Below are 24649 nucleotides of genomic sequence, written 5' to 3' on the forward strand. Positions count from 1 at the left end.
CGTGCCAGGGCGACGGTACGCGGCGCTGCGCGTGCATCATGGCGCTGGCGTGGTCCACCAGCCTGGCGGCTGGGCTGCCGCTCTTTGCGCTTGGTAGCGGCAGTCTGGTGGCGGCAGGTGGCTGCGAGTAGCGAGCGTAGCAAGCGAGCAGGCCCAGCGCGGGCGCAGACGCACAGGACGTGCTGTGGGTACGGCCGGCGTGCTGCAGGGCGTGCTGTAGGGCGTACTGCAGGTGTGGTGTAGCGTTTCGCAGGCGTCGCACCATGGCCGCAGCCGGCAGGGGTCCTGCCGCGTGGCCGGGCTGGCCCTGCTGGCGTCTGGTCGGCGCGGCCTGCCAGCGCGCTGTGGTGCGCCGCACGCTGTGCGGCGCGACCCCTGAATTGTCGCAGCGCGCGCAAATCTTTGTCACCGCCATGTCCTCATCCAACGACGACAACGGCTCGGCCGCGTCGGCCTCGCCGTCGAGCTCCGGCTCGGACGCGTCCGACGGCGAGGCCGCGCCGTCGCGCATTGCCCCCAGCGAGCTCAAGGACTACAACGCGCTGCTGACGTCGCTCGATCACAGCCACCGGGCGGACCTGGCCACGCATCTCGTGGCCGCGTTTCACCTCCGCAAAGCCACGCCGGCAGCGCGATCGCGTCAGTCAGCTCTGTTTCGCAACATCTGGACACGGTGGCCGCTGCCGGCCAGCCAGGTGCCGCGCGCGCCGACGCGGCCAGGGGCAATGTACGGCGAGAACCACGTGTTTGATCGGATTCTAGGCACGGAAGGCGACGGTGCAGGCGCCGACGCGGGCTCGGACGACGGCGCAGGCGCCCGGTCAGAGGCCAGCGAAGACGCGGACTACGGCAGCAGCGATTCTGACGTGGAATCGGCATCCGAGTCCGACGGCGGCTACGGCCCGGCCGCGCCGGTGCCGTCTGCCGACCTCTACGAGCCGCCGGCGCACGCGCACACGCTGCTGTGCGAGATCACGGCGAGCGCCAGCAGCCAGCTGGCCGCCGGCGTACGCGCGCGCGCTTCGACGGGGCTGCCCAAGCGCCAGGCCGACTTTGGACACGAGCTGATCGAGGCCGACCCGGACGAGATCGAGCAGGCCGTGCTCTACCCGCATCTGCACCGCTACGTGCTCGACCTGGTCGACAGCACGCTGGACGGCCTGGCGGAGATGCGAGCGGCGCAGGCGCCCAAGCTGAACCGTAATCGGGTCAAGCCTATGGACTGGTCGGCTGTGCTCGGCGTGGCCGCGCTGGTGCACGAGCGCACGGCTGCCGGAACCAGTAGGCCTGGGCCGGCCGGCGGCCCAGACGGGTCGCGTGACAACACGATAGTGCGGCAGATCGTGGCGGACGCGAGCGCGCGGTGTGAGGCGCTGTTTGACGAGCGCATGTCGTTCGACCCGCCCGGCAACGACCTGTGCAACGTGGTCGAGACCGCCGTCGGCGAGCTCAGCGCCGAGCGCGGCTGGGACCCGGCGTCGACGATGCCGGCGGTCAAGCGGCGCAAGACGGGGGACGCTACGGTGGGCGCACGGCGGCGGGCCGAATACGCGGCGGTGCTAGAGCGGCGGCGGGCGGCCGGGTCGGGTGCCGGGTCGGGTGCCGGGTCGGCAGCCGGGTCAACCGCCGGGTCAACCACCGGGTCGACCGTGGCGTCCACCGCCGGGTCAGGCCCCAGCCAGGACCCAGCCAGCCTCGACAGCCACAGCGACGACGCGGCCAGCCACAGCGACGCGAGCCACAGCGACACCGCCTCCGCCGCGCCCTCAGCCACGTCCGCGTATCTCTCGGCAGACGAGTAGGCTCAAAATCTAGTCATTGAACACATCAACAAAACGTCGTAAAGGATAAAAATGTAGATGAGGCATGGCGTGACATGAACAAAAACAATAACAGGGCATAACTCCAAACCGGTTTTGAATGTTTTAGTTGGCTCCCTCCTCCTCGACGGCGTTGCTGCCCGGGATCTCGTTCGGGTCCACGGTGCCGACCAGGACGCCGACACTGCGGACCACGTCGAAGCTCGTGCTCAGGTGCCACTCGGCCGTCGTCATCTTGGACGACGGTCCGACGGTCACGGTGAACACGTTGCTCTGGTCGAGCTGGTCGAGCTTGCGCAACGCGCGGAACATGTCCTCGTCGGTGGAGTCGTCGCCGATGCAGAGCGCAAAGTCCGGCACGGCGGGCTCGCCCGTCGTCTTGACCTTGTACTCCTCGACCAGCCGCTTGCAGATCTCGCCCTTGTTGACGAACCGCGGCCGGACCTCAAGATTGGCCTTGCCGGCCATGACCTCGACGTCGTACTTGGTCGTCACCGTGTTCTCGAGGTGGTTCTGGCACTCGCGCGCCTGGAACGCGCCGTACTCGGGATCGGCGCGGCGGTAGTGCCAGGTCAGGGCACAGCGCTTGCGCTCGACAAACGAGCCCTGCGTGCGCTCGGTGTAGTAGTTGAAGATCTCCATGACATCGTTCTGCCACGACATGTCCATCTGCTCCGTCAGGTTGGTCCACTGGTTCGAGCCAACGGGCCGCAGGAACGAGCCGTGCTCGGCCGAGAGCCCGAGCTGCTCGATATCGCCCATCCACTGCTCGAGAAACTTCTGGTCGCGGCCACTGATGATCCAGACCTCGTTCTTGGGATTGGCCGCGAGCTTCTTGAGCGTGCGGATGACGCGGTCGGTGGGGATGGCCGCCGACGGCTCGCGCACGATCGGCGTGAGCGTGCCGTCGTAGTCAAACATGAAGAGCCGGCGCTTGGCCTCGTGGTACTTGGCCGTCATCAGCGCGCGGTCGAGCACGGGCGTGACGTGCGAGTGGTCGTACGACGTCAGGTTGAGCAGCAGCCGGCCGATAAAGCCGGCCACCCAGGTCTGCGTGGTGCTGGACGTGACCTGCTTGTACAGCTTGCGCTCGAGCTCGGCCTTCTGGGGCGCGGGCATGGTCAGGCACGAGTGGATGGCCTCGGCAACGCCGACCGAGTCCCACGGGTTGACGAGGATGGCGTCCGAGAGCGACGTGGCCGTGCCCGTGAACTCGGACAGGATCACCGGGCCGTGCGAGTTCTTCTGGCACACGACGTACTCGAGGCTCGTCGTGTTCATGCCGTCGCGGATCGACGTGATCAGCGCGAGGTCCGCCACGCGCAGCAGCGCCAGGTACTCGTCGCGCGCAATCAGCTGCGGGTAGTGCTGGATCGGCGCAAAGTGCAGCGAGCCGTACGTGCCGTTGATGTGCGCAATCAGCTCCGACACCTTCTTCTCGACCTTGGCCGCCGACGAGAACGCCGGGGACGTGACCTGGATCAGCACGACCTTCTCGACCATGTCCGGGTACATTTGGCAGAAGATCTCGAACGCGCGCAGCTTCTGGATGACGCCGCGCACCGAGTCGAGCCGGTCGCGGCCGACGATGATCTTCTTGCCGGGGTACAGCTCGCGCAGGGCCTTGACGTTCTCCTCGACGCCCGGCGCGCTCATGTCGCGCTCGACGCGGTCGGTGTCGATGCCGATCGGGAAGACCTCGATGCTGACGCGGGCGCCGAACGCGTCCACGGACGCCGGCGTCGACTCGAAGCCCAGCACGCGCGTGCACGACGAGATGAAGTGCCGCGAGTACGAGTACGACTGGAACGCGATCATGTTCGAGCCCAGCATGCCCTCGAGCAGCTCGGCCCGCTTGGACAGGTACCGGAAGTACTCGCTCGACGGGAACGGCGCGTGCATGAACGTGCCGATGTAGACCTTCGGCAGCCGCTGGCGCAGGATCTGCGGCACCAGCAGCAGGTGGTAGTCGTGGATCCACACGAGGTCGCCCGGCTGGTAGATCTCGCAGATCTTGTCGGCGAACGCCTCGTTGAACCGCACGTAGTCCTGCCACCACTTCTTCTCCTCGCGGCCGTCCGTGGGCTCGCCCAGGATGTAGTGCAGCAGCGGCCACAGCATCTGCTCGGCGTACGCCTGCCACCGCGTCTGGTGGCCGCCGTGGAGCCACACGGGCACCATCTGCGGCGCCTGCATCTCGGTGCCCTTCTCGACGAGCAGCTCCTCGGCCCGGGCGCGCTCCGAGTCCTTCAGGTGGAAGTCGTCCGTCTCGTAGTTGGTCACGACGCCGGTCCAGCCGACCAGGATGGTCTCCCACTTGGTGCCGTTGGCCAGGTGCCACTGCGCCGAGTACAGCGCCGAGTTGCCCCGCCGCTGGCGCACGTAGATCGGCATGTCCGATGCCGCGTGCTCCGGCGGCGGCGACGGCGGCAGCGGCAGCCGGCCGCCTGCGGCCGCGGCCGCCGCGCTCGCCGACAGCGTCGACGGCGGGTCCGTGTAGAGCTCAAACGGCAGCAGGTTCATGGCCGTGATCACGCGGCCGGAGACGCCGACGGTGGCCGGCACGTCGGCCGGCGCGCACGTCACGGTCGCGTCCGTGGGCAGGAACGAGGCGTTGCTGGCCATTGCGATGGAGACAGCGGGCGGGGGCGGCGACAGTAATATAGACCCGGCTCGGGGCGGCACGGGTTTGCGGACGACTCTGATCTGCGCGTCAGTATGGGCCGTAAATGCCGCAGCCCGGACGGCCGCGGGTGCCGGGGCGGGCGGCCGCTGGCGGCCACGGCCGCCAGTGGCCGCTGGTGGAGGCCACCGTGGCAGCCGGCACATCCGCGGCTCGGCCGGCGCCGGGCGCCACTCACTTGGTCGGTTCCGAGCGGCCTGGGACGACGGCTGGACGCGTTCGACAACGATGGCTGGCGATGCAGACGTGTCAGTCTGTTGCCGATGGTTTTAAAGCAGCACGTTCGCGGCTCTGATCTTGCCTGCTGCGGTCCTCTGATGCACCTTAAGCGGGGTCTGCTGCACCTAGCTGCTAGCACGGAGCGTCTGCGCTGGACCACGCTATGCTGGGACTATTAGCGATGGATTGATGGTCGCGGCCCGCAGCTGCCGTGTTTGTTGTAAGAACGCCTGTTGGACACTGGGCGAGGATGCGTGCGCAGCTTATGGCGGTGAGGTAGCAACGAGGCCGACGATCGATGGCTGACGCACGACTAGGCCTGGAGACTAATAGTAGGGTGCACCAGCAGGCCGGGTGCAGTGCGGCGGGCCAGGTGGGGGATAGCGCGACAGTAGCGCGTACTACGTGCGTGCTTGATGCGACACGACGGCCGCCCACGGTGGTGGTCCGCGGCAGCGGGACGCTCGGCCGGCGCGACGACCACCTGTTCGGGACAGGTGCGGCGGCGGCCCCCCAAGACAGTAGTCACGCTGCATGGCGTTCGCGGGCGCGCAGGCGACCGCGGTGATCGCTGGTCGTCACTTTGTTTTCGGCGAGTCGGTTGGCCGGCGTGTTGAGCAGACCTGGCATAAAGCTTAATCTTATCTGGGACTAGCGGCATCGCTTTATCAGGGCAAGCTCTAGTCGAGTGTAGCCAACAAACTCGGCCGATCAGTCGCGTTCACGTGGCCGGACGAACAGGGTGCGGCGTGGGCGGCGGCGGCGACGCCGAGGGCCTTCGTGGGGCGCGGGACAGCCGGCCGTGAGGTGGCAGCGTTAGGGCGGGAGGGTGACTGGCTGCGCGGGCGGTGACCGGCTGTGACCGAACGTGATCGGGCCGACGGCTGGCGGCGGCGGCCGGGGACGGCGGCCGGACCCGGGGCGGACCCGGGGCGGACCCGGGGGCGGACCTGGGGCGGACCTGGGGCGGACCCGGGGCAGACCCAGCACCGCGGGGACGAGGCGGTACCGGCGCGCGGCAGCCGCCGCCGCGCTAGCGCCAAGCGCCGACCCGGCCGCGCCGGCGCAGGCCGCTCGCTACGCCGCGGCTGTGGCGGTGCGCGCGCGCCTGCGGTCGCGGTCGTGGCCGTTCCTGGGGCGCATAGCCGCCGGGTCACAGCTCGGGACCGCGTGACCGCCGGGCGACGCGCAGCCGGCACGTCGGCTGCGATGCCAAGGGCCTGCTGTAGCCGACGTCGGCCACTGGGCTGGGCCTACGTGGCTGCGCGCGGGCGAGTGGTCACGTCGCGCCGCCGCCACGGCTGCAGACGTGTCGGGCGGCCGCGGCCGGCGGCAGCCGCGAGATCGATGCTGCCTAGCCCGACTGGGGACTCAGACATCACGGTGGTCGCTGCACGGACAGACAGCCGCTCGGGTGGCTCGGCGGCACGCGGGGCGCCGTGGCGGCGCGGACCCGTACCGCCTGCGCGGCCCTGCGCCTGCCTGCACCCGCCTGCAGAGGCCTGCGCAATGCCACCGCGGCGGCTACATCGGCGCTGTCTGCTGCGCTGCGCCCATTCGCGGGCGCGAACGCGGCGGACGCGCGCCGGCGGCCGCGGGTCGGTCTCGTGAGCTCGCCTACGCGGGTCGCTGCGAACCGGTGCTACGGGTCGGGTCGGATATGCCGCTCGCCTACGCGGGGGCCAGGAGTCGTTCCGACCCGCTTGTCTGCGCCGACCCGGGCGCCGCCGTCGCCCCGACCCGCGCACTCCCGGGTCTCACGGACCAACCTCACGTCCGAGCGTATGTGCCACCCCACGCACACCCCGCCCGACCCGACCCGGCAGCCACAGCGTGGCCCGAACGCACCCGTCAGCCCTGACCAGCCAAAGCCTATCCACGCGTGGCTGCCATGTGCGGGCAATCATTTCCTCTCTGGGCGTTCGCATGGCCGCCGGCCCTGCCGTGACAACTCTTGATCCGGTGTCACGGCTCTGACATGTCTCGAAATCGATTGAGTATCATACAACGTATCGAACAATATAGTAGTGTAACAAATGAGGTCAGACGCAACAGAACAGCGCAATGAGGGCGCCGCAAAAACAATATACAGACCAAAAGACGGCCAAGGCAGCCAGCCGGTTCTGTCCCAAAATAACCCATCATAACCAACCGTCATTATAGAACCGAGCAGGCCGTCCGCCGGCTGCCGCCGGCATCAAAAAGAGCGCATGCGCGGGGCGGGCGTGCCCGCTTCGGACAATCATCAACGCCGGAGCACCCAGTAATCATACAAACGCGAAACAATTTACACAAACGTGACGACAAGCTTTCCAAACAAGTCCTGTGCCAAAACCGATTTATAAGACAAACATACCACGAGACCTGCGGCCGTGCGCCGGCATCCTGCCGGCGCGGACCGCCCAAACACCGACCAAACCCAGTACGACCCATCCAATGTAACCCATGCCCGGGCCCCTACTGCGGCGTAGCCATGTGCGCCATCGTGTTGGCAGCCTCGAGCAGGGCGTCGACGCCGCCCATTTCGAGACCGCGCGCGTCCTTCTTGTCGTCGACGTTGCGTAGCGGCGCCAGGGTTGGCGGATAGTCGTCGGCACTCTCGTCCATGGGGCCGGAGTCCGGACGGGGGCCGCCGTACGGCAGCTCCTCTTGTTTCATGTCCGACAGGCTCTTGCGGCGGTACGTGTAGCTGGGCGAGCTGCCGTAGTAGTAGCCGCGGCCCGGCGGGCCGGCGGCAGGGCCGGGCTGGCCGGGCGGAGCAAGTTGCGGCGGCGGGCCCTGGCCGCCGTAGTAGTAGCCGTTCGGCGGCGGCGGCGGGGGGTATTGGCCGGGCGGCGGCGGCTGGTCGCCGTACTGCGAGACGCTGTAGCGGTAACCGGGCTGGCCGGCCTGCTGCTGCTTGTAGGGGTCGTAGACGGGCGGCGGCCCACTGGTCTGGGACGACTGCGACGAGATCGACGAGGTCGTGGACGAGGCCGACGGCGGGGTGTTGCCCGACGACAGCAGCGTCGATGCTGACGGCAGCGGCGTCTGCTGCTGGCCGGCGCCCGGCGCGCGGCCGTTGGCCTGCTGCACCGGCGGCGGCAGGTTGAACATGCCCGGGCCCCACGTCCGGCGCTTCTCGGGGCCGCGCTCGGGCCCAGCCGGCTTGCCCTCCTCGGGCGACGCCACAGCGCCCTGGTCCGACGGCGCAAACGTGGCGCTCGACGGCGGCGTGAAGTTCGTCGACGGGAACCGAGACAGCACCGGCGACTCGTGGTCGCCATAGGGCCGGCCCGGGCCCGGCGGCATGTTGGCCTGGGCCATCGGCGGCGGCGGCCCCCCTGGGCCGGCCGACGGCGGCCCGTTCTGCATATGCGGCGGGTACGGGGAATACTGCGAGGGCGGATACTGGTGGCCGTAGCCGCCGTAGGCCTGCTGCTGGTACGCAGGTGGCTGGTGGGCGGGCGACACTAGCGACGTAGGACTGGGCAGCACCGGCTGCATGCCCTGGCCCTGAAATCGCGATGACGTGGGAGTGTAGCCGTAGGGCGACGGCGTGTATAGCGCCGACCCGGACGCGGGCGAGACCGGTGGCGAGTCAGTGCCTGCGCCATACCGTGTCTGGTGCAGATCCAGCGGGTTCGGCCGATGCTTGGGCCGAAAGCTGCGGGTGGTGAATGAGAGCGACGACGACGGCGGCGGCAGCGAGCTCGGCTCGGGCCCGACGGCGACGGCCGCCTGCGGCGGCGCCTGGGCGTAGCCCTCGGGGACCGCCGAGTGCGGGCCCTGCGATGGGCGCATGTACGACTGGTGTCGCGATGGCAGTGCCGAGAGGGACGCTGAGCGCGGGTGATACGGGCTAGACTGCGTTAGCATGCGTGGTGGCGAGAACGGCGCGCGGGGCGAGAACAGCCGCGGCGGGCAGACGGCGGCAACCAGCCGACAGATGCACCTTCCAGGGCGCGGCCGGTCTGTGCTGCACCGCCCGCCGCGGCGCCAGCGGCGTCGACCGGACGGCGATCGCACTTACAAGGTCGTTGGCACGATCGCCTCGTTGGCGTGCACCGTGTGGGCGTGCTGTCGCAGGTTATCGAGCCGCGAGAAGGTCCGCTGGCAGTGGCACTTGAACGGGCGCTCGCCAGTATGCTTTCGGATGTGTCGAGCCAGATGCTCGCTTCGGGTGAAGGTCATCTTGCAGTTGCCGTAGCCAGAGCACTGGAAGATCTTCGGCGGCTTGTTCTTGGAGCGCTTGCCGGTCGAGGCGGCAGCGCTCGACGGCGGGCTGCTGGCCGGCTCGGCGGTGTCGGTGTCCATCGCGTCCTCGTCCTTGCTTTCGCGGCGGTTGTCGCGGCGGTCGCGGCCGCTGCTGCGAGCGCGCGTGACGATAGTGGAGGTCGGCGGGGACTCGGCCGTGGTCCGGCCCGCGGCGTCGCTGGTCTCGTCGGCGGCCCGGCCGGCGGCGGAGGTGCTGGGGTCGGAACTACTGTTGGCGGCGCTCCGCAGCGAGGCTCCGGAGGGGCCTGCGCTGGATTTGCCGGGTGACCCTCGCACACTGCCCGTCGGGTTGTTGGACTCTGTCAGCGCCGATATCGAGAACGCGTTCGCGGCTTTGACAGACGCGGCAGTCATCCTGGCTTCTGCTTCACTGGGCGGGCCTGGCGGATTGGCGGAGATGGCTGGACGGCGCCGCGGAAAGTGGCAGACAGGGTTGCAGAGGAGTTTGGCTGGAAAGAAACGCAATTAAAGGGGTTAAAATCCAAAAAGTAGGACGCCAAACGCACTATATAGCTAGCGCCGTACCTGCGCCTTGTTGATCAGGGTAATATCCCTTCCCGTTTAAGTTCCTGAGCTGGGCGCAGGCCCAAAACGCACAGACTTTTTACGGATATTCCCTATGGGGGGCGCGGCCGCGCGGGGCCCTCTTTGGGCGGCTGGGGCGGCCATGCGGACCGCGCACGGCTTCCCCTAACTCCTGCCTGAGTAAGTTAGAATTCGTGCGCAGGAACAAGGTCGGCCTTACCCTGCTGATGTACCCGGCTCCTTCCCATTTCCTTAAACCCTAAATCCGGCGCTGTGACAGACGCCCGACGGCGCCGCGGGTATAGCGCCCTGCAGCGCGGCTGGCCGGCCTGTCGGAGTAGGCGCGGCGGGCCGCGGCCGGCCGTGGCGGCGTCGTGCCTGGTCGCCACAGCGCGAGCCAGATAGGGCCCGTCGCCCGCCGGCCCTAGCCGTTCCTGGCGCCATGGTGCCACTGCTCTGGGCCTGCAGGACGCACTAGTGCGGCCTAGCCGTCTACGGACGGGTCACGCCGCTTCAGGCCACACGTTACACCATCATGCATGCGCATGCACGGCCACGCACAGCGATGTAGGGGACTGACGCAGGTGGCCACCGCCCCGGGCCGCCGAATCCGGCCATGCCTGGGACCTGCAGGACCTGGCGGACCCGGTTCCCCCGATTGGGACCACTGCGCTGGTCCGCGTGGACCCGGTCCGTAGGCGCCTTTGCGAACGGCCCGTAGGCTTTCCCAGCCGAGCCGCCCCGCCCGCGCCGTGCCTGGCCCTGTGGCGCTGCCCAGCCGCCAGCGCACCACCGCCGCATCGGCCCGACTGCACGCCGGCGGTTGCCCGCAGCCGCCCACTCTGCAGCCGCACGCCGCATGACGCAAGGCGCCCGCACGGTCCCCGAGCCGCACCCGCCGCGGCTGTTCCCGTCCCGGCGTGACAGCGCTGGAACTGCCTACCAATGGCAGCCGCCGCCGCTCGGGTCCCGCATCCGGCACCGGCCTGTCCGCTAGCACCCGTAAGCGCCCGGCTCGATTACCGACTCCGCCCGCCGTCCTGGAGCCACGCGCCACGGTCCCGCTGCCCGAATGCTCTCGCGTACAGCGCGATGGCCGCGCATGCGCCCGTGTCTCACCGCGCTGTCTTGGATCCATGCACTCGGTAGGCCCGTACGCTCGCCTCGCCTGGTGATTGCGCCGCATTGGCCCCCACCGGTCCCCGCTGGCCTGGCCCCGTCAGCGCTTACAACGCAGGCTGTGGTCTGCAAACACTTTTGTCTATTGCACGGCTATGTCTGGCCGGCGCATGCTGTACATCCGGTCGACAGGCGACCGCGCACATGGCGGCCCCTCTCCACGAGCTGTGGGCCTACGATGGCCGGCAAACTGCCCGGTCTGCCATCGCCAGCCCGTCGGCTGACGAGCCTGATTAGCGAGGCGCGTGCCTGGCCAATGCCGCCCAGATGGCCCACGCGACCGTAGTAGCCGAGCTAGCTGCCGTGGCGCCGCGGCTCTTGCGCGTCGCCGGCGAACCTCCAACGGCGCTGCTTTACTCGCGCAGACCGGCCGCCATTTTCCTGGTGCGCGCGTCACGCCGGCCGTGGTTGGCCCGGCTCCCGCGGGCGACACGGCCGCGGCCGCGGCCGCGGCCACGCGTCGCAGACGACGCCGCTGCTGCTGCGGGCTGCTCGTCGTCGTCCGCGTCGTCTGCGCCGTCGTCCGTGGCAACTGGCCGTGCGGGGCTGGCTTGCCGCCGGTTGCCGGCGAACGCGTATGCGGTTTCCAGGCGCCGGCGCCGGCGCGGATCGCGCTCGAGCATGCGGGCCCAGCCCTCGAGCTGCTCGTCGGACCAGCCGGTGGCCTTGCGGAGCGAGGCGCGCCCGGGCGTGCCCCGCTGGGCCGATAGAAACATGTCCGGAGCGCTCTGGTAGGTCTCCCAGAGCAGCCGCTCGCGCGGGTCGACCGCGGCACGCGGCGCGGGCGCGGCAGGGCCGGCCGACGGCGCAGGGGCGGCCGCGGCCGGCCGCGCGGGCCGTGTGCCGAGGTAGATGCCGTCGTCGCGGTCGCGGTACGAGTCGGGGCCGTCGTCGTCGATCCCGGTAGCGTCGACGTCGTCATACGTGTCGTCGCGCTCGTCCTCCTCGTCGTCGTAGATGGCCTTGAGCGAGTCAAGAATGCGCTGCTTGTCGGGGACCGTGCTGAGCATGGCGTCCATGGCGGCGCGGGGCTTTTTGCCGAAATGCAGCTGGCCCGGGGCGTACCGCAGGTCCTCGTCGTCCGAGGCGTCGGGGGTGGCCGTGATGCTGGCGGCCGCGGACGCCACGTCGGAGGCGTCGTCGGCGATGCTGAGGCCGGCCAGCGCGGCCGCGGACGCGTGGATGTCGTCCGGCGAGAGCTCGGCCAGGTACGCCATGGCGGCCTCGACCGAGTCCGAGTGCGATTGCAGGACGTGGTCGACGAACGCGCGGTCGAGGTCGGGGAAGATCTCGCGCACGGTGGCGACGGCGGCCGCGCGCCGACGGGCGCGGCGCTCGGCGCGCGTGAGCGTGCGGGGGAACTGGGGCGGTGCGTTCGCGGCCGGTAGCCGCAGACGAAAAGTCTCGAGCGAGACGGCGGCGGCGTCGACGGCGGCGGCGCCGCTGCGCCGCCGCAGCGCGCCCAGCAGCCGAGTCTGGACGACGACGGCGGCCAAGAGCGAGTCGGGCGAGCCGGCGGGGCTGTCGGAAATGAGCTGCTGCACGATCGGACCGAGCTGGGCCGGCAACCGGGTCAGGGCAGTCAGCGAGACGTATGCGAGCTTGGTGGCCACGGCGACCGTTCGCGGGGGCCGCGGGGCGTCGGCCAGGGCCGAGAACCACGGGGCCGCCAGCCAGCGGCGGGCGATGGCGTCGTCCTCGAGCAGAACACGCAGGGCGCGGACGTCGCGGTCAGAGGCAGAACCGCCGCCAAGCGCGGCGCTGGCGGCGGCGGCGAGCGGATCGAGCGTGCCAGCAGCGACGGGCCGGGCGGCCGCGCGCAGGCTGACCAGCGTGCGCAGCTCGGCCGGCCGTCGGCTGGCGTAGAGCCGGATAAAAGCCCAGCAGGTGGCGTCGTGGTCGGCAGAGGCGTCGGCGGCCAGGGCGCGGTAGAGCACGAAAAAGACCGCGCGGCGAAGCGATCGGCCGGCGGCGGATCCACCGGCGGGCCCGGTGACCGCAGGCAGCTTGGCCGCCGGCGGCGCGCCGGCCGACGCCAGGTAGGTCTCGAGGAAGCGGGCCATGGCCGGCGCGTTGAGGGCGTCGGGCGGCGGGCGGGCCAGGTAGAGCTCGGCGATCTGGGTCCAGGCGGCGAGCAGGGCCGCCCAGACGTCGGCCGGCAGCTGCGCGCGCAGCTCCGGGCCGGGGTACGGCGTCACGTACGGGTCGGCCATGGGGTGCGGTGCGGCGGCGGGCGCGGGAAGACCGGGTCGGGGCCGGGTAAGCGCCGCACGCTGCGCGGCTCGGCGGTCTGTGCGCGCGCCGCGCCGCGTGCGGCGCGCGCCGCACCGCATGCGGCTCGCCTGCCTCGCCTGTGCGGCTCAGGCGCGCGTGACGCGACGCGTCCGCACCTTCCCGCCCATCCACCATGGACGTTCCCTCGTCGTCGCCCTCAGTCTACCCCCGCGTCAAGACGACCTACGGGCGCAAGCGGCGGCCGCTGTCGTCGCCGGTGCGCCCGAGCAAGCGGATCGGGCTGTCGTCGTCGCCCGCCGTGGCCGTGCCGCGGTCGCCGCGGTCGCCGCCGCTGCGCTCGCCCGAGAGCTCGCCCGTGCGCGCGCGGCTGGCGGACCTGTCGCCGCGGCGCGGCAACGCGTCGCCGCGGCCCGGCGACCGGTCGCGCGCGGCCGCGCGGCTGCGCGCGCTGGCGGCGTCGCCGGCGCGGCCGGCCGGCCAGGAGAACAAGGAGAACAGCGGCCGGCGGCTGGCCCGGCTGGCCGGGACCGGCAAGACGCAGGCGACCGCGTCGGACCCGTTTGCGTCCGCGGACGGCAAGCCGTGGGCGGGCAGCCCGGGCCCGACGCGCAAGGTCCAGACGCACCTGTCGCTGACGTCGGCGAGCTTCAAGCACACGTGCCCCGAGTGCGGCATGAGCTACCACCAGCTGAGCGAGGTGGACCGCGGGATCCACGTCAAGTTCCACGCGCGCGCGCTGTCGGGCGTGGAGTTCGACAGCGCCAGCGCCAGCGATCTGCCGGCGGTCCAGACCACGGACGTGCGCAAGCAGGCGGCCGAGGGCGAGGTCCGCATCCACAAGATCGGCCCGGGCGAGCCGCGGGCGGTGCGCCGCGCGGTCGACGCCCTGCTGGAGATCTGCAACACCGAGCTGTCGGCGCCGGACGACGAGCACGTGTGGGACGCCGGCCGGTGCGTGTTTGTGGCGGCCGTGTCGTGGCAGCGGGCGGCGGCGGGCGCACGCGCGCGCCGGGAGCGCCGGCTGGTGGGCCTGCTGGCGGCCGAGCGCGTGCAGGCGGGCCGGTTCATGCGGGCGCGGTCGGGCGAGCTGCTGGAGGGCGACGTGCCGCTGGTGCTGGGCGTGTCGCGCCTGTACGTGTCGCACTCGTGCCGCCGGCTGGGCCTGGCGACGCTGCTGCTGGACGCGGCGCGCCGCAACTTTGTCTACGGCCTGGAGATTGAGCGGTCGCTGGTGGGCTGGAGCCAGCCGTCGGCGAGCGGCTGCGCGGTCGCGGTGAGCTGGGCGGGCGTGCGCGAGCCGGCGGAGCCCGGCGCGGGCGCCGGGGCCGGGGCGGCGGCGGCCGACGCGCCCGACCGCGACGCCTCGGTGAAGGTCCGCGTGTACATGTAAATAGCAATGCCTGACAGCGCGCCGCACTCCGTGCGGCTCACGCCACGTCCGCCGGGTGGCGCGTGCGCATGCGCCACCCGCCCATGGCCTGTCTCGGGCGTCTCCGTCGCGTGGCGCGAGCGCTGCCGGCCGTCCGGCGACGTGCGCCGCGCGCAGCGGCCCGCCGCACGGCGTGCGGCTCGATCACGTGCCCGCCGCACGCCATGCGGCTCTCCGGCGGCAGCATTGGCCCCGGATCACAAACGGCGCCGCATGCGGAAACGTGAGCCGTTACCCGGCGCGAGCCGCTCACAAAACACCTACGTTGCAGCCTACTTCCGCCATCGCGCACGCAGCATCACCGTCTTCCGCCAGTTTCGCAGCCAGTCTAGCCGAGAGGACCGCCTAGAGTGTCTCGGGCGATTGGTTTTTGGTGCAGGTATGTGTGGGCGTGGCGCGGGCGCCCCGCGGCGCCGGGCGGGCGCAGCCGGTGCGGCGGGGAAACGGCGGCGGCGGCGACGGCCCGGCCGCCGCGCGGCCGCGTCGCCGCGGCGGCGCCGCGGCCGTGCCGGCCGGCCGGCCGCGGTCGCCGTCGGCACCGTCGCCGCCGTCGCCGCCGTCGCCGCCGCCGCCCGCCGCGGTCCCAGGCCGCTCCGAGCCCGAACAGCGCTGACAGCCAGACTCAGCGGCCAGCAGACAGAGTGACGACCGTGCAGGCAGCGCGAAGCCGTCTGGACGGCGGTAGCAGGCAGGGCAGCGCCGACGCAGCAGTGCAAGGTCTGCCGATTCCCGGAACGGCCACGGACGAGGGCGGTTCCCGAAGCCGGCGGCGCAACCGCAGCAGCAAGGCCCGGGGCGAGGAGGGCGGCGAGGGCGGGGCCGCAGAGGCACCGGCAGCCGAGGGCGGCGACAAGAAGGCCAAGAAGCGGGAGCGGATGTCCAACGTCCAGTTCCTGCCGGCCGACTACGCGACGGCAGCCGGCGGCAGCGCGGGCATGTACAGCAAGCAGAGCGGGTCGGCCGGGGGCGGGTCCGGGTCGAGCTTTCTGGAGGCGAGCCGGTCGCCGCCGAGCAAGAGTAAGTGGGCGCGCGGCGGCGCTGACGCAGACCTGTCGCATGTGCCGTGCAAGTTCTTCCGGCAGGGCACGTGCCAGGCGGGCAATACGTGCCCGTTCTCGCACTCGATGGACTCGCAGGCGGAGCCGGCGCCGTGCAAGTACTTCCAGAAGGGCAACTGCAAGTTCGGGCCCAAGTGCGCGCTGGCGCACATCATGCCGGACGGCCGGCGGGTCAACCACCGGCCGGGGCAGGGCTTTGTGCCGCTGCAGATCGGCGGGCGCAACGTGCCGGCCGAGGCGCCGGCCAACAACCCGTCGGCGCTGGCGCGGTCGCTGGCGGGCATGATGAACAACCGGGGGGCGGCGCCGGCGGCGCCGGCCGACGAGTACCCGCCGCTCGGCGCGGCCATCTCCGGGCCGCAGCCGCAGCGGGCGGTGCCGACCGAGGCGTTCGAGTTCGCGTCGTCGCCGCCGCTGGACGGGTACCTGGGCGCGCGGCCGCTGGCGATGGACGCGTCGCTGCCGGCGTCGATCGAGAGCAACAACCTGTCGTTCCTGGCGCGGCACGGGCCGATTGCGGCGTCGGTGCCGAGCAAGTTCGGCATGGACATGTCGCCGTCGGCGTCGACGGACTCGCACGCGGTGCGGTCGCTGTACATGTCGGCGTTCGGCGTGGAGTCGGACCAGGCGCTGTCGACGTCGGCGTCGTCGTTCAAGGCGTCGCGGGCGCCGGGCGAGCTGTTCGGGCTGCACGAGGGCGCCCCGACGTCGCCGCCGTCGGCGTCGCCGTTCACGCACGGGCTGGGCAACGGCACGAGCACGTCGTCGGTGTTTGCGGCGGCGATGACGACGTCGGCGTCCGTGGGCGCGGTGCCGTCGCGCCGCTTCACGTCGGGCTCGTTCCCGGCGCGGCTGGCGGTGTGGAGCGCGAGCGACGCGCTCGACAACGAGGTCGCGATCGACGACTCGGACGCGTTTGCGTACGAGGAGGACTTTGTGCCGTCGTCGCTCAACGAGCTGCTGACGCCGCAGGAGCGCCAGCGGCGCGGCTCGCGCCACGACGAGTTCCCGGACCCGGTCTCGCGCTTCTCGACGACGCCGTCCGGCGTCATCGGCGACGCCATCTCGTCCTCGCCCCGCCACGGCTCGTTCTCGGACTCGGGCATGCGCTTCGGCCAGCTCTTCACGCGCCGGCCGAAGGACGAGCCCCCGGCCGACAACGTCGTGGGCTCGCCGCTGCGCCACTCGTCGCTGCTCCAGGCCAGCACCTCCCCGCGCTCGTTCTCGGACGCGTACGGCAGCCACGGCTTTGGCGCCCTCGGCCTGGCCGCCGCCAGCCCGGCCCCGCCCGCCCGCCACGTCCAGCGCACCTCCTCGTCCCGCCGCCACGAGCAGGCCGTCATCGAGGAGGACGAGACCCAGTTTGTCATGGACGACGACCCCGACCACGTCTTCAGCGCGCGCGCCGCCCTCGGCCGCTCCGCCTCGTCCTCCCAGGCCTCGGACGTCGAGTCCACCGACGCCGGCGCCGGCGGCCGCCGCGTCCCCTCCTCCGCCAACACCTCCGTCCAGGACCCGACCAAACAGCTGCCGTTCGACCCGGTCGACACCGCGCTGCTCGGCAAGATGCAGGGCCTCTACTTTGACGGAATCTAGCGGGCCCTGGACCGTCCGACGCCTCTAGAACACTCGGCGTGGCCCTGGCCACGCGCGCACGACGGGCCCGGCCCTACGCACACGCATCAAAACTAAAAATTGGGAAGACGGCTTAAACGGTTTGGAAAAGAAAAAAAGAAACGACCGCCTGTTATATTATTGTTGTACTCTTTACTACGCCTCTGCGGATTCGCTGTTATATATCGTTTGATCCGCTTGCGGATAATGTATTGCTCTGCACCAGCGACACGTAGCGCGGCGCGGCGACGACGGCCGTGGGCTGCGGTATTGGCGGCTATGTGGTGCGGCTATGTGGCGCGGCTATATGGTGCGGCTATATGGTGGGCTGCATCTGCGGCTACATGGTGGGCTACTTGCTGCGGCATGGGCGACTTGCGGCTACATGCTGCGGCCCGGCAGCCAGTTAATGGTCAGTCTGGGCTCGCTGGCACTGTCTGCCGAGCGTGGCTCCCCGGGAGGGCGTTCGCGCACGAGCCTCCGGCGGCGACTCCGTCGAGGGTAGCTGCCCTTCGGGCAGGTGGTCGTGTGCCATAGCCGCCGCCCATATAGCCGCACCCTGCCCGTAGGGCAGCTACCCTCGACGGAGTCGCCGCCGGAGGCTCGCCGCAGCTGTTCTCGACAGGGTCTTGCGGGTGAGCCTCCGGCGGCGACTCCGTCGAGGGTAGCTGCCCTTCGGGCAGGTGGTCGTGTGCCATAGCCGCTGCTCATATAGCCGCATCCTGCCCGGAGGGCAGCTACCCTCGACGGAGTCGCCGCCGGAGGCTCGCCCGCAAGCTCCGGCACCTCTGTCGAGACCAGCTGCGGCGGGCCTCCGGCGGCGACTCTGTCGACTGTAGCTGCCCTTCGGGCAGGCGGTCGTGTGCCATAGCCGCTGCTCATATAGCCGCACCCTGCCCGCAGGGCAGCTACCCTCGACGGAGTCGCCGCCGGAGGCTCACAAAGCCTCGGTGATGATCCTGCCAAGGGTAGCTGCCCTCCGGCAGGTGGTCGTGTGCCATAGCCGCTACCCATATAGCCGCATCCTGCCCGTAGGGCAGCTACCCTCGACGGAGTCGCCGCCGGAGGCTCGCCCGCAAGCTCCGGCACCCCTGACGAGACCAGCTGCGGTGGGCCTCCGGCGGCGACTCCGTCGAGGGTGTTTAGGCTCGGCCATATAGCCGCAGCGCTCTTAGTGCAGCTAGGACGGCCAGCCGGCGTCGTGGCAGCGGCTGCATGCGTGCGGCTCTGCGCGCTACCACCGCACTGACCTCCGCAGTCGCGTAGCGCTGGACGCGCGCAGCGCGTGACGGTTGCAGCCGCAAACGGCAGCATATGCGGCGCGGCTACTCCCTAACCCCCCCGCGGCGCCGCGGGTGTGGCGCATGCGCGGCGCGGCGGCGGCGCAACGCCTGCTTTCCAGAAAATCCAGCTCGGACTTCATCCACCGTTGCTTCCATCGACCGGCCATCCATCACGCTTCCCCCGAGCTCGCGGAGCTCCGGACCATCGGCATCCGCTATGAACCAGCAGGGACACATGCCGCAGATGCCCAACGGGCAGGGCGGGCAGGGCGGCGCGCCGAGCCAGCAGCAGCTGCTGGCGCAGCAGGCTCAGGTGCAGGCCCAGGCCCAGGCCCAGGCCCAGGTGCAGGCGCAGATGAAGGCCGCGGCGACGCTGGCGCAGAAGCAGCAGTTCGCGAACCTGTCGCCGCAGGACCAGCAGGCGGTGCGGATAAACAACCTGCAGCAGCTGCAAAAGTACATCAACGCCTGCCAGCTCCAGATCGCGACGCAGGAGAAGTTTGTGAACGAGAACGCGGGCATGTCGGCCGAGGAGCGCGAGAAGGTCAGCGGGGTGGTGCGCGAGCTGGTGACGAAGCGGGATCACTACATCTCGGCGGCCAAGACGATCGCGGCGCAGATCAAGTACAGCGACATGCGCAACCAGGCCGGCGCGGCCGCGGGCACGAGCGGGCAGCCGCTGACGGCGGCTGGGCTGATGAGCCAGCTGAAGGCGGTGCAGCAGCCGAACCTGTCGCAGCTGACGATGGAGCAGCAGGCGCAGATTGCGCAGCAGGCCAAGCAGGCGCAGCTGCAGCAGGCGCAGCAGCGCGCGCAGCAGCAGCAGTTTGGGCTGCAGCAGCAGGCGTCGCCGGCGGCGGCGCACACGCCGATCATGCCGCGGCAGCAGATGAGCGCGCAGCAGCGGGCGCAGGGCGCCCAGATGCACACGCCGCGGGCGGGGTCGCCGAACGTGATGCCGGCGGCGGGGACGCCGTCGCTGGCGGCGCGGCAGCAGCAGGCGGCGGCGGCGGCGCGCGCGCAGGCGATGCGGATGGACATGCCGGGCGGCGTGGCCAGCCCGCACGGGCAGCCGCTGACGCCGTCGTCGCAGCAGGTCCAGCAGGTCGTGGGGCAGGCCGTGCGCGCGCCCAACATGCCGGTGATGCCCATGAACCAGGCGACGGCGGCGCAGCTGGCGCGCGCGCAGGGCCTCGCGCAGGCGCAGGCGCAGCAGGCGCAGCAGGCTCAGCAGGCGCAGCAGGCGCAGCAGGCGCGCGCGCAGGCTGCGCCGGCCGCGCCGCAGACGCCGGCGCCGCAGACGCCGGCGGCGCGCGCGGCCGGCGCGTCCGCGTCGCTCATGACGCAGTCGCCGCTGTCGGTGGCCGGCGTGGCCATGCCGATCCCGTCCAAGCTCTCGGTGAAGCAGCCGGTGGCGGCGGCGGTCAAGCCCGCGCGGCCGACGCTGACCGGCGGCCACGCCTCGTCGTCCCCGGCGCTGACCTCGCCCGCGATCACCAAGCCGCCGGCGTTCGAGCTCAACGGCAGCCGCGTCCTGTCCAAGCGCAAGCTCTCGGAGCTCGTCAAGGACATGGTGGGCGACGACAAGGACACCAACGTCGACACCGACGTCGAGGAGCTCCTGCTCGACCTGGCCGACGAGTTTGTCTCGTCCGTGACGTCCTTTGCCTGCCGCCTGGCCAAGCACCGCAAGTCCACCATGCTCGACGTCAAGGACGTCCAGCTCCACCTCGAGCGCAACTGGAACATCCGCATCCCGGGCTACACCGCCGACGAGGTCCGCTCGGTCCGCCGCTGGAACCCGACCCAGAGCTACCTGCAGAAGCTGTCGGGCGTCAACACCAACCGCGCGATCTCGGGCAAGGGCCTGTAGCGCCGGGCTGTACAATATCCTTATCATTCGTTCATCGGTTGGTCACGTTTTGCTCCTGTTTTGCCTACTGTTTTGTCTCGATCGCTTGTAGTACTAGTCCGGCGATACAATCATGACTTGAGCCGCAGCCCGCGCGGCGCGCGACTGAGCCGCGCGCCGTGCGGCGCCATCAGCCGCACGCTGTGCGGCTCAGCCGCGCGCGCCGCAGCCACGGTGGCGCCGCGGTGGCTGCGACCCGCCTGGCAGAGGCCCGCGGAGTCGCCGCCAGAATGAGGCCATGTAGCCGCATGTAACCGCGGCCGGCGCCGCTCGGCATGCGGCTCACGCCGCACGGCGTGCGGCACGCCTGCCTGGGGCAGCCCGCGGAGTCGCCGCCAGAACGAGGCCCATGTAACCGCATATAACCGCGGCCGGCACGCATGTAGCCGCATATAGCCGCGGCCAGCGCCGCTCGGCGTGCGGCTCACGCCTGCCCGGGGCAGCCCGCGCAGTCGCCGCCAGAATGAGGCCATGTAGCCGCATATAACCGCAGCCGGCGCCGCGCGTTGTGCGGCTCACGCCTGCCCGGGCAGCCCGCGCGTTCGCCGCCAGAACGAGGCCCATGTAGCCGCATATAACCGCGGCCGGCGCGCATGTAGCCGCACATAGCCGCAGCCGGCGCCGCGCGTTGTGCGGCTCACGCCTGCCCGGGCAGCCCGCGCGTTCGCCACCAGGACGAGGCCCATGTAGCCGCACATAGCCGCAGCCAGCGCCGCTCGGCATGCGGCTCACGCCGCACGGTGTGCGGCTGAAAATAATTGTCTAAGTACACTACTCGCTCTTGTCGGAGCGCCCGTCCGGGCTCAGGCCGAGCTTCGACACCGTCGGCGACACAGAGCCGCCGCGCGAGTCAGCGACAAGCGTGTTGGCCAGGTCGTCGGTGACAATCGAGTCGAACTTGATCAGGTCGTCGGCCGGCGACGAGGACGGCTCCGAGACCGCCAGCGAGGCCGGGATGGCCACCGCAGTGGGCTCGGAGGGCACGGCCTGCGCGCCGGCGTAGGGCCGCGGCGGCTTGACGGGCGTCCAGCCCGGCGGCGTGTCGGCCGCCGACGCCGGCGCTGACGCCGGCGCCGACGCCGGCGCCGACGCTGGCGCCGACCCCGCGCCGGCCGCCGACGCCGGCGCCGACGCAGGCGTCGACGCCGGCAGCGTCGACAGGCTGCCCAGCTTGACCGGCCGCGGCAGCGGCTTGCGCTTCACCGCGCCCGCCGGGACCTGGACCGGCCGCGGTCCGTCGGCCGGGGACGCCGGCCGCGGCGGCAGCGGCGGAAACTTGAACGCCCGCGTCGACGGCGTCCGCGAAACGTCGGCGTGCGTGGCCGTTGCCGTCGTCGCCGTCGTCGCCGGCGTCGCCGTCGCCGTCACAGACGCGGCCGACGGCGTGCGCTCGAGCGTGCTCGCCGGCGACGGCAGACCGCGCCCCGGCGACAGCGGCGGCGCCGACACCGGCTGCAGCGACAGCCCGTCGACCGGCGACGGCGCGGTCTTGTTGACCATGGTGCTGGGGACCTCCATGGCGCGGCTCGGCCCGTACGGGCTGCGGTGCTCCTCGCCGTACGTGACCGGGCGCGCCGGCGGCGGCTGGCCAAAGAGCGAGGGGCCCTCGTCGATGTCCTCCAGGCCCGCGTCGGCCTTGATGTCCACGGTCGAGCCGGCGGCCTCGGGCGGGAACGTGTGCGGGCGCGGCGAGTTGACCAGCACGTCCTCCTTGAACTTGTGGCGCGACTCGATGATCTGCTTCTGGATCCGGTCCTCGTTCAGCCGGTTCAGGCGGTCCTCGTTCAGGTTCTTGATGCTCTTCTTGGCCTTGGACAGGTAGTTGTTGCCCCACTTCTTGACGGTGTCCAGCGTGGTCGAGGCCCGGTCCGAGTCGCCGCCGGACGACGTCGACGAGACGCTGTTGACGGTCGACGAGCGCGCGCGGTACGTGTGCGCGGGCACGGCTAGGTGCGTGGCCGGCAGGACGTCGTCCGACTCGTCGCCGACGCTGATGTCGTCGCGCGAGCCGTCGCGGACGGTGCCCGTGGAGACGTCGGCGTCGTCCAGCGGCTCGAAGGACGAGTTGGGCGAGTCCGCGTCGGCGCCGGCGAGCGCGGCCGGCGACGTGGCGGCCGCGTGCGGCCCGTCCGGCACAAGCGTCGCCGCGCGGTCGAGCCCCGCCACCAGCGGCGCCGACGCAGCCGTCACCGGGGCCGGCCGGCGCTCGCGCGCCCAGCCGTCGTCCGAGCCCGACGCGTCCGGCCGCCGCTGGCGCAGCTCGCCCGAGAACGAGTCGTCGTAGGCGCTCTGGCGGTCCGAGTCCACCGAGACCGTCGACGAGATGCTCAGGTTGTCCGAGTTGTGGCGCATCTGCATGCGCAGGTGGTGCTCGGCCTGCTGGTACATCTCGGACGTGGCGTCGTCCAGCAGGTCCGGCAGCCCCGCGCCGTTCACGGTCGGCCGCAGCGAGCGGTCCCAGATGCCGCCGCGGTAGTAGTCCGCGCGGGTGTCGTAGAACGCCAGGTCGTCCATGAACGGCATGACCATCGAGTCGCGCAGCGCGTCGTTGATCCGGTTCTCGATCACGCGCGTGACCATCGAGTACGTGATCTGGCGCGACGACACCACCGGCTCGATCGCCAGGCGCAGCTTGGGCATGGACTCGAACGAGTACCACACGCGGTTCGACGGCGGCGGCTTGATCTTGAACACCATCGTGCCGTCCAGCTGCTTGAACGCGACCGACAGCACGAGGCTGACCTCGCGCGTCTTGAAGCGCGAGCCGAAGTTGAGCGTGGCCTTGGTCGCGATCTCGACCGAGAAGTTGCCGACGTAGCTGATGTCGGCCGCGACCATCAGCAGCCCGTCCGGTGTCAGCTCCTTGAGCCGCAGGTTGGTCAGGTACGGCGGCGAGTCGCCGCTGTAGATCTTGGTCACCGTGATGTCGCCCAGGAACGACGGCTTGCGCACGCGCGACAGCTTGGTGTCGATCCGCGTCTTGATGAAGTTGTCGAACGCCTCGGTCTTGTGCACGGCCAGGAAGAGCCGGCCGAGCAGGGCGTTGAGCCACCGGTTCTGGAGGTGCGAGTCCGACGAGTGCAGCGTCTGGATCAGCCGGATGATGTCCTCGGGGTGGTACGACAGCGGGTGCGCGTCCACGGACGGGTCGGGGTACGCGGGCAGGCCCGCGCCGGCCTCGCGCTTCTTGGGCTTGGACGCGCGCAGCAGCGCAAAGTAGAAGTCCTCTTTCTCGGCGCAGTTGTCCGAGAACAGGAAGTACGAGTTGCGCGGCGGCGCCATCATGCCCTCCGGGAAGTCCTCGGTCAGCGGGCCGCCCCGGCGCTTGGGCGACAGGCAGACCGCGTTGCGCCGGCCAAACAGCTGCCCGTCCGGCACGTTGGGCGGCCACAGCCCGACCTGGTGGTTGGCCAGCACGATCACCTGCTGCACGTTCATGGCCTCCGGGCTGTCGTACAGGAACAGGTTGCCGTGCCGGAGCACCGCCCAGTGCTGGCTGGCCGCCTTGCGCCGCCGCTTGCCGGCCGCCACCGCGTCGCCGGCCGCGGCCGCCTGCTTGCGGTCCATCAGGTGCTTGTAGATCGAGCTGTACGCCGACTCGCCCACCGTCGGCGTCTTGACCGTCGTCGTGCCGGCCTCGGGCGCGAACTCCTGCGCCACCGACAGCCACCCCGTCATCGCCGCGTCCACGTCGATGTCGTGCACGTCCTCCAGCGACCGCAGCAGCTCCTGTGCCCGCTTGCGCTTGTCCGCCTCGTCCGCCCGCCGCGCCGACACCGCATCCGCCTCGTCTGCCGGCACCTCCGGCAGCGTCTTGTACAGGAAGAACGCCGCGGCCAGCACCACCAGCGGCACGAACGTCAGCCCGCCGATCACGTACGTGATCACGAGCGCCTGGAACGACATCTCGCTGTCTCTGCGTCAGCCCGCCCGATCCGCGCCCACGCACCACCCTCCGGTCTCCAGCGACCACACTGCTTGCAAACGGCCCTACCGACCGCGCCCGACTGCTTTGCCGATGGATGCTGATGCGCGCCGGCAAATCGGCGGCGTCCTGGGAAAGTGGTGGGAAGCGTGTGTGCAGCTGGGAACTCGGCGGTTAGGTCGCACTAAAAGACCGCAACGGGCAAGCACCGTGACGCCTGCGGCCCGACGAGGCTGTGCGCGGCCGCCGCGCCCTGACGCGCAATTGCCTGCGGCGGCCTGGCCCCTGCAGCCGCCGCACGGCGCGGCCGCCCGTGAGCCGCACGCCGTGCGGCGCACCCGTCGCCGTCTGCCGCAGGGCACTACCCTCGACGGAGTCGCCGCCGGAGGCTCGTACACTGGTGCGCCTCCGGCGGCGGCGCCGCGGCCGGGGGGGGGGGGGGGGGGGGGGGGGGGGGGCCGGCGGGGGGGGGGGCGGGGGGGGGGGGGGCCGGGCGCCCGGCGGGGCGGG

General features: G+C 71.1%; 6 protein-coding genes across 6 annotated transcripts; 2 read left to right on the top strand and 4 right to left on the bottom strand.

Moving 5' to 3' along the window:
• Positions 1–410: 410 nt before the first annotated feature.
• On the top strand, positions 411–1834 carry V1510DRAFT_431110 (uncharacterized protein; the record flags this gene model as incomplete). The annotated part of the gene is made up of 1 exon (XM_066935419.1): positions 411–1834. One exon carries the CDS (start codon positions 414–416, stop codon positions 1800–1802), a length of 1389 nt encoding a protein of 462 aa, XP_066788097.1. The 3' UTR covers positions 1803–1834.
• V1510DRAFT_419525 (glycosyltransferase family 20-domain-containing protein) lies at positions 1798–4438 on the bottom strand. Its single transcript, XM_066934306.1, has one exon. The coding sequence runs from the start codon at positions 4341–4343 to the stop codon at positions 1926–1928; it is 2418 nt and encodes an 805-aa protein (XP_066788098.1). The 5' UTR covers positions 4344–4438; the 3' UTR covers positions 1798–1925.
• Positions 4439–6699: 2261 nt separating this feature from the next.
• Positions 6700–9450, bottom strand: V1510DRAFT_419531 (uncharacterized protein). Its single transcript, XM_066934307.1, has 2 exons — positions 8735–9450; positions 6700–8563 (listed from the first exon to the last, which is right to left on the bottom strand). The coding sequence occupies exons 1-2, from the start codon at positions 9331–9333 to the stop codon at positions 7180–7182; spliced, it is 1983 nt and encodes a 660-aa protein (XP_066788099.1). The 5' UTR covers positions 9334–9450; the 3' UTR covers positions 6700–7179.
• Positions 9451–11002: 1552 nt separating this feature from the next.
• On the bottom strand, positions 11003–12896 carry V1510DRAFT_437357 (uncharacterized protein; the record flags this gene model as incomplete). Its single annotated transcript, XM_066935575.1, has 1 exon — positions 11003–12896. The coding sequence occupies one exon, from the start codon at positions 12894–12896 to the stop codon at positions 11037–11039; it is 1860 nt and encodes a 619-aa protein (XP_066788100.1). The 3' UTR covers positions 11003–11036.
• Positions 12897–13085: 189 nt separating this feature from the next.
• V1510DRAFT_437359 (uncharacterized protein) lies at positions 13086–17001 on the top strand (the record flags this gene model as incomplete). Its single annotated transcript, XM_066935576.1, has 3 exons — positions 13086–14304; positions 15129–15364; positions 15395–17001. The coding sequence occupies exons 1-3, from the start codon at positions 13091–13093 to the stop codon at positions 16999–17001; spliced, it is 3057 nt and encodes a 1018-aa protein (XP_066788101.1). The 5' UTR covers positions 13086–13090.
• A 1396-nt stretch (positions 17002–18397) lies between these two features.
• V1510DRAFT_448878 (uncharacterized protein) lies at positions 18398–24386 on the bottom strand. Its single transcript, XM_066935788.1, has 4 exons — positions 24164–24386; positions 20990–24128; positions 19785–20182; positions 18398–18741 (listed from the first exon to the last, which is right to left on the bottom strand). Exons 2-4 carry the CDS (start codon positions 24118–24120, stop codon positions 18518–18520), a joined length of 3753 nt encoding a protein of 1250 aa, XP_066788102.1. The 5' UTR covers positions 24121–24128; positions 24164–24386; the 3' UTR covers positions 18398–18517.
• Between the last annotated feature and the right edge of the window lie 263 nt (positions 24387–24649).

The sequence above is a fragment of the Dipodascopsis tothii genome (assembly GCF_038497935.1).
Source record: "Dipodascopsis tothii strain CBS 759.85 unplaced genomic scaffold V1510scaffold_22, whole genome shotgun sequence".
Classification (NCBI taxonomy): Eukaryota; Fungi; Ascomycota; class Lipomycetes; order Lipomycetales; family Lipomycetaceae; genus Neoaidaea; species Neoaidaea tothii.

Coding starts and splice junctions, on each gene's coding strand:
- V1510DRAFT_419525 (XM_066934306.1), bottom strand. CDS start 4,343: ATGAACCTGCTGCCGTTTGAGCTCTACACGGACCCGCCGTCGACGCTG.
- V1510DRAFT_419531 (XM_066934307.1), bottom strand. CDS start 9,333: ATGACTGCCGCGTCTGTCAAAGCCGCGAACGCGTTCTCGATATCGGCG. Junction 8,564..8,734: donor GCGATCGTGCCAACGACCTT/GTAAGTGCGATC, acceptor AACGCAGTCTAG/CCCGTATCACCCGCGCTCAG.
- V1510DRAFT_448878 (XM_066935788.1), bottom strand. CDS start 24,120: ATGTCGTTCCAGGCGCTCGTGATCACGTACGTGATCGGCGGGCTGACG. Junction 20,183..20,989: donor GGGCGCTCCGACAAGAGCGA/GTAGTGTACTTA, acceptor GATATTGTACAG/CCCGGCGCTACAGGCCCTTG. Junction 18,742..19,784: donor GCTTGGTGATCGCGGGCGAG/GTCAGCGCCGGG, acceptor CAGCTGCTGCAG/GTTGTTTATCCGCACCGCCT.